This window comes from Podarcis tiliguerta (genome assembly GCF_965153285.1).
Source record: "Podarcis tiliguerta genome assembly, chromosome: 1".
NCBI classification, from domain to species: domain Eukaryota; kingdom Metazoa; phylum Chordata; class Lepidosauria; order Squamata; family Lacertidae; genus Podarcis; species Podarcis tiliguerta.
Window position 1 is genome coordinate 78832796 of NC_139534.1, and position 17467 is coordinate 78850262.

The following is a 17467-nucleotide window of genomic DNA, read 5'->3' on the forward strand; positions in this document are numbered from 1 at the left end:
GATGTGCCTCAAATGAACTCTCTTTAAAAGCATGCACTTTTCTGTTCCCAAAGTGGAAAATTCCTTGATGGAGATTGGAAATTCATTATTTTGACAGTAAGAACAGCACCAAAATCAGGTATCTAAAGAATTACCTTCTCTCTTTTGAACCTGCTGTTCTGCCAAGATCATAACATGAGACTCTGTTCCAGGCTTTTCCTTTGACAGGTGGATGCCAGAAGCAAGGCCTTTCCAGTGGTGACACCCCAATTTGGGGCTCCTTAGCCACATTCAGCTTGCTAGCACTTTACTTTGGGGGGGGGGTCCAACCAAAAACTGTTCTAATGACAAATGCAATAGATCTGTTCATTGTTTTAACCAATGTTTACTTCTGCTGTTCTGTATATTTGTTATTTCAGATTGCGTTGTTTCAAATCTGACTTTTTACATGTCATCTTGAACATTCCTCTTGTCAGAAAGTTGAAGTAGCACATTTTGAAATAAACAGCACAATCCTATGCATATTTACCCAGAAAAGTACCACTGTGTTCAGTAGGGCTCACTCCCAAGTAAGCCTAAACACACAGAAATCTAACTGCAATACAGTGGTGCCTCGCAAGACGAAATTAATTCGTTCCGTGAGTTTTTTCGTTCTACGAGTTTTTTCGTCTTGCGAAGCACCAATGTGTATTGACGGTTTCCCATAGAAATGCATTGACGGCTTTAAAAAAAAGGCGCAAGACGTTCCGTCTTGCGAAGCAAGCCCATAGGGAAATCCGTCTTGCGAAACACCTCAGAAAACGAAAAACTCTTTCGTCTTGCGAGTTTTTCGTCTTCCGAGGCATTCGTCTTGTGAGGTACCACTGTATTAATGCAACTGTCCCGCAAAAAAAAAAAAATGTATTGCTATAGAATTTCATACTCAGTCTGTTGACTTGAGGCATTATTGATTTGTTGTTGTCGTAGGCATAAAAGGGAAATCAAGCATCTTCAACTTAATTAGTGACTGGTTTGGCACAATAATTGCCTTTCACTTTCTTGTTTACTGCACTGTAGGGAGGAAAACTCTAACGTAAATGGCATTTGGGAAGTGGGAGTCAGGCTTCTCCTCATCACGACTAGCAAATGTTGATGTACAGGAAATATCCTGGCTGAAAACAAGAATCCTTACCTTGAGCCTGCTGCTCTTACGCATATTTATTCAGAAGTAAAACCCATTGAGTTCATTGGGACTTACTCCAGTAATTGTGCATAGGCTTGCAGCCTTAGACATTAATCCTGTCCCAGCGCAGAGGAGAGGATTTGATGACCCTTTAAGTCCCTTGGAACACTATAATTCTATTGTTCTATTGTTGGCCATATACTGGCTGTGGCAAGCTATTACACCAACAATATCTATTGCATTACTCTGAACGATGCTGCTTTGGGGGCTCTCAAGTGTGAAAGGCAACATATAAAAACAATTCTTTCTTTTAAATCTGCTATCTTTTCAAGGCTCCTCAAAGCTCCTTTATCTGTTAACTCAGGGCACTACATCATTCCAAGTGCTCTTTCTCTCATATGTGGGAAACCTATGCTCTCTCTTTTCGCCTGCAGCTTTACAAGGAAAGAGCTGCTATGCGTCATTCTTTATAAGCTTAGTAGGAAAGGACAACCTGTTATGGAGCCTCGCCTGAGTAAAGAGAGCAAGATATAACACTAATTGCTTTGTAAAACAGGTGATGAATCATGATCCAGAGGATTTTGGAAAGCTTTCCATTACGCAGGGGTAGAGAACCTCTGGATGCTTTCAGGCTCCAGCTCCCATCAGCACCAGGAAGCATGGCCAGTAGACAGCGATGGTTGCAGGTGGAGTATCTAGCAACATCTGGAAAACCAAAGGTTCCACACCTTCGGCTACATACACACATTTTATCAAAGAATCAAGGGAGACAGACTGCTTGCTTCTTCTATTTAGTCCACACACAGTCTAGATCTTGTGCCTATCTTTTGCACCCGAAAAGCCCTTCTTGAGAAACTGGTTTCATTCTGAAAATAAAATCACACTGCAGATTGCTTCTGTATTACTCTGCAGTGTGACGAGTTGAAAACAGATGTAGCCAGTCCCAACAGCAGCCGGGGGATGCGGGGAGATGTATCCACATATGCCCAGTGATATTGTGAGTGGGGATGTGCTAAGACTGCAGCCACTGCTTCCTTCTTCACTTACCTGAGGCATATGCAGGGAGGAAAAGGAGTGGACAACCTAATAAAGAGGAGAGTTTTCAAATGCAGATCAGGTATCTACACCCACCCTGTGGACAGCAGGATTTAGAATCAATCTAGATTATTTTTTTTTAATTTTAAATTTTATTAAAGTTTTCTTGGTTTACAAAGGTATGCACAATGTCTCTTTTTCCAAGTTACATTTTCCACAGGTCAGTTTCATTTGTTGAGACATTAGGGTTACATTAGGAAGAAAAGAGGGGAGAAGAGGTGGAGGGGGCCATGGTGGGTAGGGGTGGAGTCAGGAGGCAATATTTCTATTTTGCTTAATGTATGTGTGGGTTTTTGTGTCAGTGTCATTTGTGCAGGTTCACTTTGCTATTCGCTTGTGTTCCTTTGGTGGTGAGAGAAATTGTGGTTGGTCTAGGGTGCGGTTGCTTGTTTGTGATTGGCTGTGTTGAACTTTGTTTTCGTGTGTGAGTGGAGTGGGTGAGTGTTTTTGAATCAGGTTAGCAATATTGATTCATATGCTGTTGGTGGATTCTTGTCGTTGTCTAGTTGGGCTGTGTATGTGATGAAAGGGAGCCATACCAGGGTGAAGGTATAGTCTTCTATTTGTCACTGTGTCACTTTCAGTTTATTGGTTAATTTTCCTAGTAGGGCTGTTTCCCATACTATTTGGTACCATTGGTCTAAGCTTATTCTTGACAGGTCTTTCCAGTGTCTGGCTATGATGTTTCTGGTTGCTGACAGCAGGTGGGAGAATCAATCTAGATTAAAAGCAGCATGTTAAGGATGAGCATGAATGGTTCCAGATTTATCTTAGAGTTGGAAGGGACCCATGGGTCATCTAGTCTAACCCCTGCAATGCAGGAATCTTAGCTAAAGCATCCATGACAGATGGCCATCCAACCTCTGCTTAAAAACCTCCAAGGAAGGAGAGTCCACCGCCTCTCGTGGGAGTCTGTTCCACTGCCAAACAGCTTTTACTGTCAGAAAGTTCTTCTGAATGTTTAGTCAGAATCTCCTTTCTTGTAACTTGAAGCCATTGCCTCGAGTCCTACCCTCCAAAGCAGGAGAAAACTACATGGCAGTGCAACAAATGGGTTAGTGTGTTCGCAGCCTCTGTTTAAAACTATATCCAGCTTAAAGTAGTTAATATTTTTTTACTGCTTTACATGTGAGCAAAAATCTGCTCTGCTTGCACAACGTCAATGCTTGATACAACCCAGTTGGTTGCATCTAACAATAGTCATACTAAGAATAGACCCACTGAAATTAATGGACCTAAGCTAGGCATGCCCATTAATTTCTAAGGGTTTCCTCTGCATATAACGAGCAATGAATACAACCCAATGTGCTATCTTTCTTCTTGTAGGAATACTTTATACATAGGGGAGAGTTCAAAACCACAACTCTCTCTCACACACACAACCACACATTCAGTCTGAATTGTACACTCCAGGAAGGACTCTACCACATAATTGTTCTGAATGTATAGTTCTGAGTCCCCACATCAGCCTAACCAATCTCTTACAGCTGATAGAAAGACAGTTCTGTACAGGAAACGACATGCAATCCACTTATAGATTGTCACATGTAAGATGAGACTAAAGATGTGCAGGAAACATGGACCTGATCAAGACTGTTTGTCCACTCCTATACATTTAGGCAGCCCTTATTGTTTTTGAGAGAATCAAACGAGATAATGGTAACCATTATCTGTGTTCCTGTGGCAGGAAAGAAATCTAAATAAATATATCAGACCAACCCTGGGGAGCAAGGATATCATCTTACAAAGCAGATAGAAGACAGAGATGGAGACATGATGTTCCCAAGGCAAAGTATCATCATGATCCACAAGGGCTATGATTGGGAAATGGAATACTGACCAGGAAAAAACATGCTCTAAGTATTGATTGTGCCCGTCAACAGCTGAAATGTAACAAGGCCACAAAAGCTTGGTTCATGAATTTTCCTTAGTAGGAGAAAGCATGACTTTTCATTTCATAAGGGTAGCGTGATCTAAAGCAAGCAAGTGCATCCTCAGACCTACCAAACTAAGAATGGTATCCAACTAACAGTTATACTAGCGCAGTGAGTCTTTGTTGGGCAATGTAGCTTCCCCATCCTATCCTCTCCCCACCACAGTGTGACCCCTAAAGCCGCTCTGGGTTTCCTCTGAAGCAGATTTAGTCGGCATGTAGGGAGAGAAGAGGGCAGGGAAGTTACATTGTGCAGCCAAAAGTCATTGCACTAGTGTACCTGTTTTAATTGGCTACTGCCCTGAGTGTAGCTCCTCCTGGGACCATCACCGAGAACCTTATTTTGTTGCCTTATTCATCCATCAGGGAACTACCATTTCTCAGTAGATTTAACTAAGCTATAACTCCGCTGACCTTAAGTTGTGTATTCTCTGCAAACTGAAAGAGAAAAGTCCCCAAACATTCCTGAAGTTATTAGTCAGGGACAGGGACATTTCACACAGGGCATAGTTAAAGGGTGGAGCTCTCACCCTCAGGAGACGGTGGTGGCCACAAACTTGGATGGCTTTAGAAGAGGATTATGAGGAAATGAGGGCTATGCTCTGCCTCCACAGTCAGAGGCAGCATTCTTCTGAACACCAGTTGTTGGAAACCACAAGGGAGAGCGCTCTTGTGCTTAGATCCTTTCTGAAGGTTTCCCACAGGCATCTGGTTGTCCAATGTGAGAACAGGATGCTGAATTAGATGCATCATTGGCCTGATGGAGCAGGGCTCTTCTTAGGTCCTTACATTTAAAACCAATATTTTGCATCCTGCTAGTTTAAGAGTTTCATAGAATCAATGGAAGGGACCACAAGGGTCATCTTGTCCATCTTCCTGCAATGCAGTAATCTTTTGCCCCATGTGGGGCTCAAACCCAGGACCCGGAGATTAAGAGCCTCATGCTCTACCAACTTAACTCATATTTTTAGGGGGCCAAATTTTGGTCCAAGAGGGCTGAAAATGATTGGAGAAGATCCACAGTAGACTGAAATAATTAGTGGAAAGAAAACATTCGAGAAATGCGGAATAGATGGTTGGTCCTCCCTTGTTGTTCACATTCACAAGCCTCATTGGGGGGAAAAATGGAAGTTGTGCTGGAGAAAATCTGGAGGACTGTATGTGGCTGCCTGGTGAGAAGACTGTTTGCTTTATTTCTTTCAGCAGGCAACAAAGATGAAGCCAGCCGGTTTTTACAACAAGGAACAAAGATCCACTTCTACCCACACTAAAGATAATGAAAAGTAAGTTATAAGACATGGGAAAATGGAGAGATGTTTCACTAGTGCCAAATGTACAGGATCCCCCCACCCTCGTTCTACCTTTATCTTGTTTCATTGATTTCCCTTGCTCCCATCAAGACCTTTCTGCCTCACACACAAGTGGGATCCAATTATTGCAGACTATCTCCCTCTAGAAGGCCATTGCTCATCAGTGTCAGCCATCGAGGTGATTTGCACTTTCTTTGTGCCACTACTTTTACTCTTTCTCCGTTACCATCTTTGTCAATTCCCATGAGCCAGGCTGCTGGTTACAATTACCGTACCAAGGTGTGAATCAGATGGAAAAGCTGGAGCAAATACTGGACACCGAATGGGCCACTAACTGCAAACACAAGACAGTGGGCTTCACTGGAGGGCATTGTGGGGCGAACCTTTTTCAGTCTGAGGGCCCCGTTCCTTGATGGGCAACTTTCAGAGGGCCACATATCAGGCAAAAGCTCCAGGTCAGTGGGGCCAGAGTTAAAAGTGAGCAGAGCGACAGATGTGACCCTTTATACAATAGCCTACGTTCCAGACATACAAAAGTCTGAGGTCTCTACACTCCCTCCCCTGAACACACTTCCATCTCCCACTCTGTATTTCTTTGAAAAGGTAATGTCCATTTATTTATCCATTCATTTATTATATTTGTAATCTGCCTGATCACAAGTTAATCCAGGGAATGGTACAACAAAATACATTAAAAAAACCCAAACAATAAAAGCCATCAATACAATTATACCCTAAAACGAAAGCAGGTAAGAAGTCAACATCAGCCGGTATAACTATACTTAACCCACACAAATGCCTGAGCAAGCAAACGTGCCTTCAGCTGGTGCTGAAACTCAAGAAGGGGCCAGCTATATATTGAGAGGGAAGGCATTCCACAAACAGGGCGCCATTGCAGACTAGGCCCTCTCCCATGTTACTACACAATTAATCTTATCTAGCTGTGGAAAACCAAGGGAAGATTGATGATGGGTGAGGCACTCCATTAAGTATTTATGCCTATGGCTTATCCCCACTTTTGGTGGACCCATATTTTGATTGTTCCATGTACTGATTCATTCCACCAGCTCCAAGAGCTTTTCTCGTTGCTCTGTGGCCATGCCTTGTGAAAATCTGATCTTACTATCTGAGCCGGCTTTTATCAGCTGCACAGAAAATCTGCAGAGGGATTTTGCCCTGGTGACTCTTCCCAGCCCCCTCCCCAGGCCACACCCTTCACTGGCCCTGCTCTGTACCCTTCCCTAGTGATTTGGTCAGCCTACATTATGGTTTTGAACTGTGATAATACTGCTTGATTGCCTGGATGGAGAATGGAGAGTGGCCATTGGTATGTGGCCGCCAGAAGATTGCCTATGAGGGAACACAGGCTGAAGAGAAGTTCCCCAATCCTGCTTTATGGAACAAGTTAATCCTCATTGAGAATTTGGTCATGATACAATGTGACAATGGGGTGTGCGTGTGATATATATTCATTCAGTTGTTTTATATCTGTACTCAACACCTGACAAAGGCCCAGTCTGCATGTCACGCTAAGCCAAATGAAATGTGAATGAGTGAGTATGCAAATATACGGAGCAAGAGCTGTGGTGACTTTGCTCATCCTCTGCTACTGCTGTGCAATCCAGAGCTAAGTCATGGTTTACCTTGGTGTTATGTCCAAACTAGGGATTCTGGTTTGTTTCTTCCAGACAACTCATGAATTATCATTCAATAACAAACCATGGCTAGAACTTGTGGGTTGTCTGGAGCAAAACACACCATGAGCCTGGGCTTAGATATAACATGAAGACAAACCATAGCTTAGCTCTGGGTACTTATGGCAGTAGCAGGATGGTGGAAGGAGCAACACAGTTATGACTTTAATTTCATGAACTCGCATACTCGTTCTGTAACACTTAGACATAATTTGACTTAGCATTATGTGTAAAGCTGTGTGGACTTCCAGATGCTGTTCTCTACAAATTATTCCCTAGTGTTCCACTCCCCAAACACCATTCAAATGATCTTCCAGCACTTCTTAACTGGACAGAAATCTCCTCACGGGGGAACAGTGGGTGCCTTATTGGGAGTTATTTTTTTGGGTACATAACAAGGTTGTGTGGCAGGCAATCCCTTAATTATTATCCTTGACCTTGGGAAAAAAAATAACTGAAAATAACAGCCCCAGTGAGATGAAGCAGCTTTGCAATTACATTGCATAATGTTGTCACACGAAGGGGTTGTCAGGGAGATAATGGTAAACACCAGGCTGGGTTCTGTCTGAAAAATAATTGGAGTCAGCTCCCTTTGTGGCTAGTGTAGAGGAGCAAAATGGAAGAGTAAATTAGCAGTTACTGGAGACATTAGCAACAACATTGTGCTTACCAGTGACCAGAACACTGTCTGCCTTTAACTACTGTGGCATGAAATTGCCTCGCTTTCTTTCTAATGACAGCCAAATTTTCAAATGGATGTCCTTTCGATTCAAGCCGCCCAAAAGCTGCCGGCAGCGGGATCTTTGTTTCTTATGCTGCTATTTACAGTAGTTGTAACATCAAGGGCATCATTTGACAGAGATTTCACTCCCACCCAGGAAATAAAGAGAGAGAGTGTGTGTTATCGGTGGTGGCTAACGCGCACTATTAGAGGGACGAGCTTTTCTTTTCCGTCTGGCTGGATGTCTCATGGACTTCCTTGAGGTCAGGCACTGTTCCCGAGGGAAGGATTTAGCTCCTGGCAACTCCCTGTTATTTTGCCTTCTTGCTTTCTCCCTAATTGCTGCCGTGCAACACCTGTTTCATCTCAAGAGACCCTCTCCAGCTGTTGTCAGTGCCACCACTCTGCTCCGCCAGCAAAAAGGAATGCTGCGTGCATACCAAAGAGAAGTGTAAGAATTGGAGGATCTCTGCGTGGGTACTTTGCTAGCAATACTTCAGCGCCAGCAGGCATCCAGCTTTCTTTTTCTGACGACTCACAGAACCTGGGTCTGCATAGGAACACAGTGTGATAAGGGCCACCAGCTTTGATGGCTTAAAAAGGCGATTAAGACAAATTTGTGGAGGGTGAGGCTCTCAATGACACTGTGTGACTGCCAGCCTCCGAGGGGGAATGCCTGTGGAAGCCAGTTGCTGAGGTACAGCAGCAGGAGAGGGCTGTTGGCCTCAGGTCCTGCTGGTGGACTTCCCATAGGCATCTGAACAATGCCAGAGTTCCTTAACTACATATGAAACTGGCTTGGCCTGAGCATAGGTGCCACCTCTATAGGGCTTAGGTGTCTTCAACCCCCCAATTTTGAGGGCACGGAGGAGGCCGAGTGCAGAATCAGCCACCTACCGATGCAACAGTCAGCACACATTGCCTCTACACTGCCTTGTTCCCTAAGCAACATGCCTCCCCCCGTGCTGTTGTTTTCCTCATAGGGAAGACACACATCACTGTGGCCCCTCTGCCACCTGCCCAGCGTCTCTCTCATGATGAGGCTGCCAGGACTGTCTGGAGTGTCCTGGGGGGTATTTCCCCATGGGGATGGGGGGGGGCCTGCAAAGTCGCCTGGAGCAGTAGCAAAAGGACAGTTCTGCTTCCTGGTCCTGCCATGGCACTGTTTTGCAATGGGTTGCAGCCTCTGCTGTGCCTCCTGCTGTAGCCTCCAGGGCAGGCCAAGCAGGGACTGTGAGTCCCATCATACCTCGGCCCCATCTGCCCTCTCCGCCGAGCTTGCTTCCTCCACAGGGCCAGCCACAGTGAGGCAGGAGAGCCAGGAGCCGAGCACAACGTCATGCCGCACAGCTAGGCTTCGTGCTCAGACTCCTCCCACTATTGGTCTCCTCCTGATGGGACAGCTGCATTGCGCATGTGATGTCACATATGCACAAACACCCCCCCAATGTGGGGCAGAACTCGGCGCCTCAGGTCCTGAGCCTGACAACTGGACGATTTAGCCTTCTCCTATTTGCTTTAATGTGAAGCAGCTCTTCAAGGGTTGGGGCTTGTTACCTATGGTTGTTACCTGAGGTCTTTTTGACTAAAGACGCTGGGAACTGATTTGAACCTAGGATCTTCCACACACAGTCATGGGTTGTACCACCAAGCAGTGGCTACCACTTCACACAAAGCATTAGAGTAATGTAAGCTAGCACTTCCAGGTACTTCTGCTGAGACTGCCTTGCTCAGCAACTTCATCTGAAGAAGCAGCAGCTTTTTCAGGCTGAGTGGACTTTGTCTTTAAGGACATGTCATTTCATTTCACTGCGCCTGGGAAGCATGGGCTCTACTAGATCTCATCTAGTGGATGAGTCATTATTACATTAAGTTAGCAGCATAATAAACATGATTTAATATAACTTGAGTCTCTGCTGATGGGGAGATAAGCAAAGCTGTCTTTACACTAAATCTGCCCACTTGTGGGAGAGGCATTGAACATTTTATTTCAGATGAGACACTGAAGAGCAGGAACAGGAAGCATAAGATATGTGCATTTCCTGGTCTCTCAGTGTAATTGTCACACCCAAAGCTGCTTATAACAGGCGTGTTTGGAAGATGGACTCGTTATTTTCTTATACAGGGCAACTACTGGTACCCTGCTCATCAATATCAACTCCAGAATCTTAAACAGAAGCGTATTTTCTTTGTTTATTTCCAAATACCTGATCTTCATGTTCTTTCGGCGTCCTGTGAATAAATGTACTGATTTGGTTAACTACATTGCATTGAATTCTGCACTGGGCAATCGTGAAAAAAATAATCTTTGCCTAACATTCGCAACGTTCTTCGCTATTTCTGTGAAACTACTGTGGGACCATGTATTTTTTAAAGAGTAGGCTAGGGACACTGGATACCCATGCAAAGCAAGAATGAGGGCAATCAAGTTAGGGCAAGCTATGATAGCTAAAAATGGAATCTTCACATTCAGAGACAACGCAGACCTAATTATATGATAAACAAAAGGAACCAGCTGTTCCAGTTGTTATTTTTCTAAGCTCACTGTGAAGAGACAGAATTTTGGACTAGGTGGAACTTTGGTTTCATCTAACAAGAACTTGCTATGTATTTATGCCCTTCAGGACTTCTCTCTGGAAATCCTTCCTGTCCTTTTGTCAAATTCATTCATGTTCTGTGTGTGTGTGTGTAAAAATGTTGGTTACATGTAAATGTATGTAATTTAACCCCTACACCACTTTTCAGAGTGAAAAAATGCACTAGACAGGATAAATTTATACCAGAGATGCTGCGGCAGATAATGGAGGAAGCTTAACTGTTTCTCTGTCTGCCTATTCTCTTTTCCAAATTGCTGTCTCTCCCCCAAGTGTTTTCTGCCCAGGGGATTTCAGAAACAGCAAACATTACAGTATTCAGGAACTTTGTGGAGTGAAAAGCCACTGGTGTATGTATGGGGCAGAATTTACCACACAGAAATAGTGGGTGGGGAAAGGATTAAGGAGCTCTGCTTTCTCCACTCTAACCTCCATCCACTGTAAGCAGTTTTTCATTTAAAAGTGATGCCAGGGCTCAGTTACACTTCTGTTTGTAACTTGAAGTTATCCCTTCAAATAGCAGATATTGGGGCAGGGAGTAATAGTTGGGGGGAAACTTGTATTTTCCCCCCACAGACAACAACAACAACCACTATTAGATGCTTCATTAATTGGAGTGGCACAACAGGAACAGTACATTTTTAAAACTAGCATTTTGTCAAATTTCACAAAGTGACACATTAGTGGCTGAAATGGGATGTGTGGTATAACACAAAATGATTTCCACATTTAAGAGAGTAGAAAAAGAAACAGGACTATAAAGGGTGCGGACCTGCCCCCCCCCATTAGCCCCTCATAATCATTGGGGAAAAGGCACCCCCATGCTCACTCACAAAGAGATGCTCCTTGCACTTCTCCTCTGTTCAGAATGAAAGGGAATATGGGTGTCCAGTCCTGGCATTCACTGAAAGGTGGGCATGTTTAAGGGCTGTGTGTTCAACGCAGGGAAGGCTGAACCAAGGCAAACAGGAATTGAGGAGGAAGAGCAAACCACCTCTTGCACATTGTATATTTCTGAGGGGCCATTTGCTGAGACCTTTTGCAGGCGCCACAGGAAGTACTGACAGACACAATGGTGCCCATGGGTGCCCCAATGATAGACCCTGCTTTAGTTCATAGCATAACGAGGAAGCAACTCATTGTTTCTGCTTCCCCAATTCACCTCTCATGAGCTCTGTTTCTTGGTGTCGGCAGCACACACTGGCAGAAATACATCTTTCAGAGCTGTTCTCTGCTCTTTCTTGCTACTGTCCAATTAGAAGACTGCCAACAAGAAGACCATCACTCATCCAGCAGCTCCTGACAGAGCTGGACAACTGCAGAACATGAAGTGACCCCTTCTTTTGTATTATCCTCTAGCTCTGCACTAGCCAAAACGCAATTCTTTTTGCTGACGAAAAGTGTGTGAACTTGAGTGTGCGTGAATGTATGTGTCTTTTCGTTCCTGATAAGTACTGTCTTCCTTAAAAAGAGAGGGAGGGAGAACATTTGCCTTGTGCCACATTGAACCTAGACTTTATTTTGGAAGCATGGTAACCACTGGAGACACAAATCACGATCCGAAACCATGCTGAAAAAGCAGCTGTTTTCAGCTGGCTTTATTTGTGTGAATATGGCCCAGGTTACATGAGAAGTAATTTGCATCTGGGGTGATATCCATATTTGGGTCTCCAGTGACAAGGGATGAACTTTTCTGAAATTCTTGATATCAAGCTATCTCTGCAGGTGTTTCCCCCCCCCCTTCTAATCCCCATTTCACTCTTTAATATTGATGAGAAGCGAGTCCCTCCCCCAGTTGCATTAAAAATACGAACAATTCTAACATATTATATGCAGTACTATACATATGTAGCAATGCAAACAACTGCATAAAATATGTATATATTAATAAATATAAAATACAATTTTAGGTTGTAGAAATATAGTACAGTCATACCTTGGGTTACAGATGCTTCAGGGTGCGTTTTTTTTTGGTTGCGGACCGCCAAAAACCGGAAGTACCGGAATGGGTTACTTCCAGGTTTCGGCAGCCGCGCATGTGCAGAAGCGCTAAATCATGCTTTGCGCATGCGCAGACGCGCCGCTGCGGGTTGCAGACACTGCGGGTTGTGAACATGCATCCCGCATGGATCATGTTCACAACCCAAGTGTCCACTGTATAGCAAGAAGTTTGATACATTACACACACACACACACAGACACACATATACATACATAATAATAATAATACATATACATACATACATGTGTGTGTGTGTGTGTGTGTGTGTGTGTTGGCTTGTAACTTTATATTCAATTTTGCATAAAAGTTGTTTTTTTAAACAAAGAAACTCTGACAATGCATTAGTGACTTAGACGTACATGGGTACTCAATGGAAGAAGCAGTCTGATGTGAGCAAAGCTGTACCGGGTCAGAACCACAAAAATCCACATTGGATTCCCCTTTCATTCCTTCCAGTGAAAACAATGCCACTGGATAATGTAATTATTGGTTGCATTTATATCCCACCTTTTTTCCAAGGAGCTCAAGGTGGAGTACTTGGTTCTCCCTCTCCTCAATTAATCTCCATATATGGATCATATTCCTAAAAGGAAAGCCACAGTGGTTACATTCTGCACTCTGACACCTCTGCAAAAAGACTAGGAAGGCTCCAGGTGCAAGAGAGATCTTCCTGATTCCAGGGTGGCCTCAACAGGGATAGGCAAATATGTTAGTTTTGGCTTCTTTCAGTGTAGCATTTTCCCATTGAGTTCAGTTCTCCACGTTTCACATCAGTTTGCAATAAAAAAAGAAGTCATGAAAATTCATCACCATTTTAGTGTGAATTTCTGCAAACATGCCTAATATGCACATTTTTTCAAAGTAATTTCTCCTAAAATAATACACGTTTGAATTCTATTTGCATTAATATATGCCTCTTATGCACACTTTCTCTTAACATATGCATGTTTTTACACATTTCTTGGCATTGCAAACTTTAGAAAGGTGCAAAATTCAAAAGATGGCTGTGTTTTGATCCAGGTATTGGAAAGCGTGAATGAAGCTAGGCTCACCTTTAAGTGCAACCTCAGTTGAACTTCTTCCCTCAGTTTTAGACTGAACTTGTTCAGAAATGCTGTGGAAACATGGCTCCCAGACTGCGGGGAGAGAGGGGATATTTATCCGCTGAATTTATCCTGCTGTGTATTGCTTTACAATGCAGTCTCACAAAAAGTAAATGAAAATAGCATCTGCTCATGTGCGCCTTCTACCTGGCTTTGCTTGTTGCTTTGAGGAAAAGAGGGCTAAGAGCAGATCAGGCTAATTACAGTGGTTCCTCGGGTTACATACGCTTCAGGTTACAGACTCCGCTAACCTAGAAATATTACCTTGGGTTAAGAACTTTGCTTCAGGATGAGAACAGAAATTGTGCAGCGGCAGCAGGAGGCCCCCATTAGCTAAAGTGGTGCTTCAGGTTAAGAACAGTTTCAGGTTAAGAACGGACCTCCAGAACGAATTAAGTCCTTAACCCGAGGTGCCACTGTATTAGATTATCCTTAGATAGTATGGAGCTAGGCTTTGTCCAGAGAAACGGCTGGACAATCTGGTTAAAGGAAAGAGAGAATGACAGCTCTATACATTAACTTTATCACAGAGTATAAAAATCACCAGGTAGTGCAAAAGAAATGCTGCTTTAATCTCTTGAAGAAGGAGAGAGGCATACTGCTTTGTCAGGTGCTACAGAAGGAGTGATAGTCTTGCCTGGGAGTCCTGCTACTGAGTGTTATGGGAACTCCATCTGGGCAGCATTAAACAACGATTCTGACTGGTGAAAAACACACTTCAGGCCTGCCCAAGCCGAATGCGGCTCACAAGAGGGGTCACAAGTGGGTCAGCTCATTGCATGCTTTTACTGCCTGCCTGGGACTGCCAAATTGGAAAGAGGAGTGTCAAGTACCTGACAAACCACTTTATGGGGCTCGTGGGTTGTGTCTGGTTTGCTGGTTCTCACTGTGGGCAGGTCTGTCGTAGGTTAATGATGTGCCAGCACTTCTGGTGTTAAAGTTGACAGAGGAGTCTCAAGTGCTGATTCCTGTCAGTCCACAGCTGCATATTCATTTCATTATCTACTGTACTCTTCTGTACAGTTGCCACATTAACTAGTCAGCCATGGTTTAAATACCTGTCTGTCCATGAGGAATAGACTTGAATAATGGAGATCTTACAGGGCTGGAGTGTTGTTTGGGGGGTGTTGTTGTAGACGGAGTTGTTGCTGTTGGTTTTTTGCATCGTTATTTTAGATATTGTTGTGATTTATGTGGAAATACACAAGTTTGGTTGTGTATTTTTTAATGTTTATTACTACTTTTGATATGCTGATACGTATTTTTTAATGTTGTAAACCGCCTTGAGCATGATTTTAACTGTGGAAAGGCTGCATACAGATAAAATTATGTATGTATGTTTATTCAGAACATCCAGTATGTATCTTTATTCAGACCATATTTTTCTCTGCCTCTCCCCTCTCCCTTGTCCTCCTCAACTCCTAGGTCCTGCTCTGAATAATTTTCCTTCTTATTTCAAGTTCGCCATGTGTTAGACTGACTCCAAGTCTAGCCTTTGGATTGGTTGGGAGCACCAAATAAACCAGGGGCGGAGAACCTGTGAACCTCCAGATATTGCTGGACTCCAACTCCCATCAGCCCCAGTCAGCATAGCCAATGGTCAGGGGCGATGGGAGTTGCTGTCCAACAATCTCTGCAAGGCCACATATTTCTATCCCTAGTATGAACCCTTCCTTGCTGGTTTAGTCAAAGGCTGCATTCAGACAGAAGCTTATTCCATCTGCCTGATGTTTCCTTACCTGTTACTTTCCATATTTTATGTGATATTTCACATAAAAGCCACGTCTGGGAATCTAGTGGAATCTAGCAAAAATCTAGTGCTCATTTCCATGTTGTTGTTGTCGTCAAAAATCTGTTTGCACCCCATTAGCTTAGGAAATCACAAGCATTTTGCATTGTAATTTTTCCTTAGTTTTTATGATCATATCCCTGAACTCATATAATGAAATCTGGGGCAGTATCCTGGCATACAGTTCTTTCCTGCCATTTAAAATTTAGCATGACAAGACAGTATATTGACTGAATAGCCAACATCCACACCTCTGGTTGATTAGGTACCTCCCAAACACCAGACTTTTGACAAGGAGCACCAAACATTCCCAATTGGTTCCATAGCTCCAGCACTCCAATGGGCTGCAACAGTTAACAGTTAACTGGTTCAGATTTTGTTGTTAGAGGATTTTTGCACATGCAGTCAACATGCAGGAGACCACAGTGTAAATATGCACCTCGATTAACCCCAAATAATAGAAATAAGCAACATACTACTTCCTTACAGAAAGAACATCTGCTATTAATTCATTTAAAATCAAATTCTGTTACAATCAAGTCAGCTCCACCAAAGACTGGAATGCAGAAAGAAAATAAATTTACACTGGCTTTGCAGCAGTGCTGCTGAGAATAGAATTTGGCTCAAAAAGATTTAAAGATAAATTTCACTTGGAATTATTGAAGCCTCTACTTATAATAGGGAATGGATAAATATCTTTCTGTTAGATCGTTCTTCTTTCTGTCTTATTTAATCAAATCCTTGCACTGTAATCAGCTCTGATTCTAAGCCTCTATCTGCAAGGAGCAGAATAAGCTTAGAAAATAAAATGATTTAACATGTTGTTTCCTTCCCCATTTCTGTGCTGGTGTAATATATTTCACAATTTTTGTCACTCCTATTTCTACAAAGAGGTATGCGTGAAAGTTGTATGGTGTTCAGTGGCTGTAAGGACTATTCTGTAAAATCATTACTGAGTGACAAAATGTTGACACATTTTCCCATCAAGGTTTATACTTTGGTTGTAGGGACATCACTTTCCCTAGGATACAGACCACGATGTACCTAGGGACGTGCAATTCTTCTTCTAGATAGCTTACCCAATGGTGTTGTGTCAGACAGAATGTGGATTTGGGACATCAGTGACATCACTTCTGATTTAGCTTCCCACTGTCAGCACTATTTTTAAACAAACATATTATTCTTGCAATTTTCTTGATGGTAATAACATTGTGTTTCATCAATGTACGAAACCAGAACTAGAACCACTGTCTAGTCCTAGAAGAAGGGCAAAAGTCACTTCTGTTCCATCCCACGCTGACCTGCCATTTGGTGCAACTTTCCTTTCCTTGTTTGAAAGTTTAGCTCATAATCCAGGCAAAATTAAGAACCATAAAATCCAATTGAAATCAACTGGGCTTGAAGTTAAGGGCCTTTACATTCCTGTATAAATCGACTGCACATATGCTTGAGGGCTTCTTCCAGGCATCTGGTTGGCTACTGTGAGACTACATAAAGGACTACATAGGCCTTCAGGGCTTGACTTGTGTTTTATTTACACACACACGCCTCTCTAAAGCATTAAACTAGCAATTCGTTTCCATCAAGCAACCACCATCATGCATATTGCCATCCTTTTTTTTCCTTTCCATCCACTGCATATCCCCCTTTTTCCCTTTGCATCTTGCATAGCACATTTATCATGGCGGCCAAGGACTCCTAATGGTTCTGGGAGCTGAGGGACTCTTATGTGACGTGCACCTTTATCTCAGCATCGCACTGCAATCACCACTTCATTCTCTCAGCAAAGATTATCAAACCAACAATCCCAAAGCACATCAGACCAATTGGGTGCACAATATAAAGGCAGTAGAAAAGGAATTCAGTTTGCCTCTTCAGGCCATATTCATCTTCCCTTTCCGGCTGAACGAATGAAAAAAGATTATATATATTTTTTCAGTTTACAAGTGTGCTACAATAATAGATTTCTCATGATCTTGCTGAGATTATACAAAGGAAATTGTTATGTAGACTGCAACACTTCCTCTTTTTGGAGTACAAAATTCTCTGATTTATGACCAATATGACTCATGAGGTAGAAGAAAG

The 17467-nt window shown here is 43.0% G+C and overlaps 1 protein-coding gene and 1 long non-coding RNA gene across 9 annotated transcripts in view; one reads left to right on the plus strand and one right to left on the minus strand.

Annotated features, from left to right (window-relative positions):
• LOC310679604 (uncharacterized protein) overlaps positions 1 to 17467 on the plus strand; it is an 82373-nt gene that overhangs the window by 38457 nt on the left and 26449 nt on the right. For 5 of the 8 annotated variants that reach the window (XM_083445139.1, XM_083445140.1, XM_083445141.1 and 2 more), the window contains exon 2: positions 5373 to 5452. The exons of 1 other annotated variant lie outside the window; for it this stretch is intronic. In XM_083445139.1, the coding sequence (XP_083301265.1) occupies positions 5385 to 5452 (68 nt within the window). In that variant the 5' untranslated portion in view covers positions 5373 to 5384. The remainder of the gene's footprint in view (positions 1 to 5372; positions 5453 to 17467) is intronic. 2 more of the 8 variants (XM_083445143.1, XM_083445138.1) reach the window with 1 other exon arrangement.
• The window catches only part of LOC310682012, a 43539-nt gene that overhangs the window by 18289 nt on the left and 7783 nt on the right, over positions 1 to 17467 (minus strand). The gene's annotated exons all lie outside the window — the stretch shown is intronic.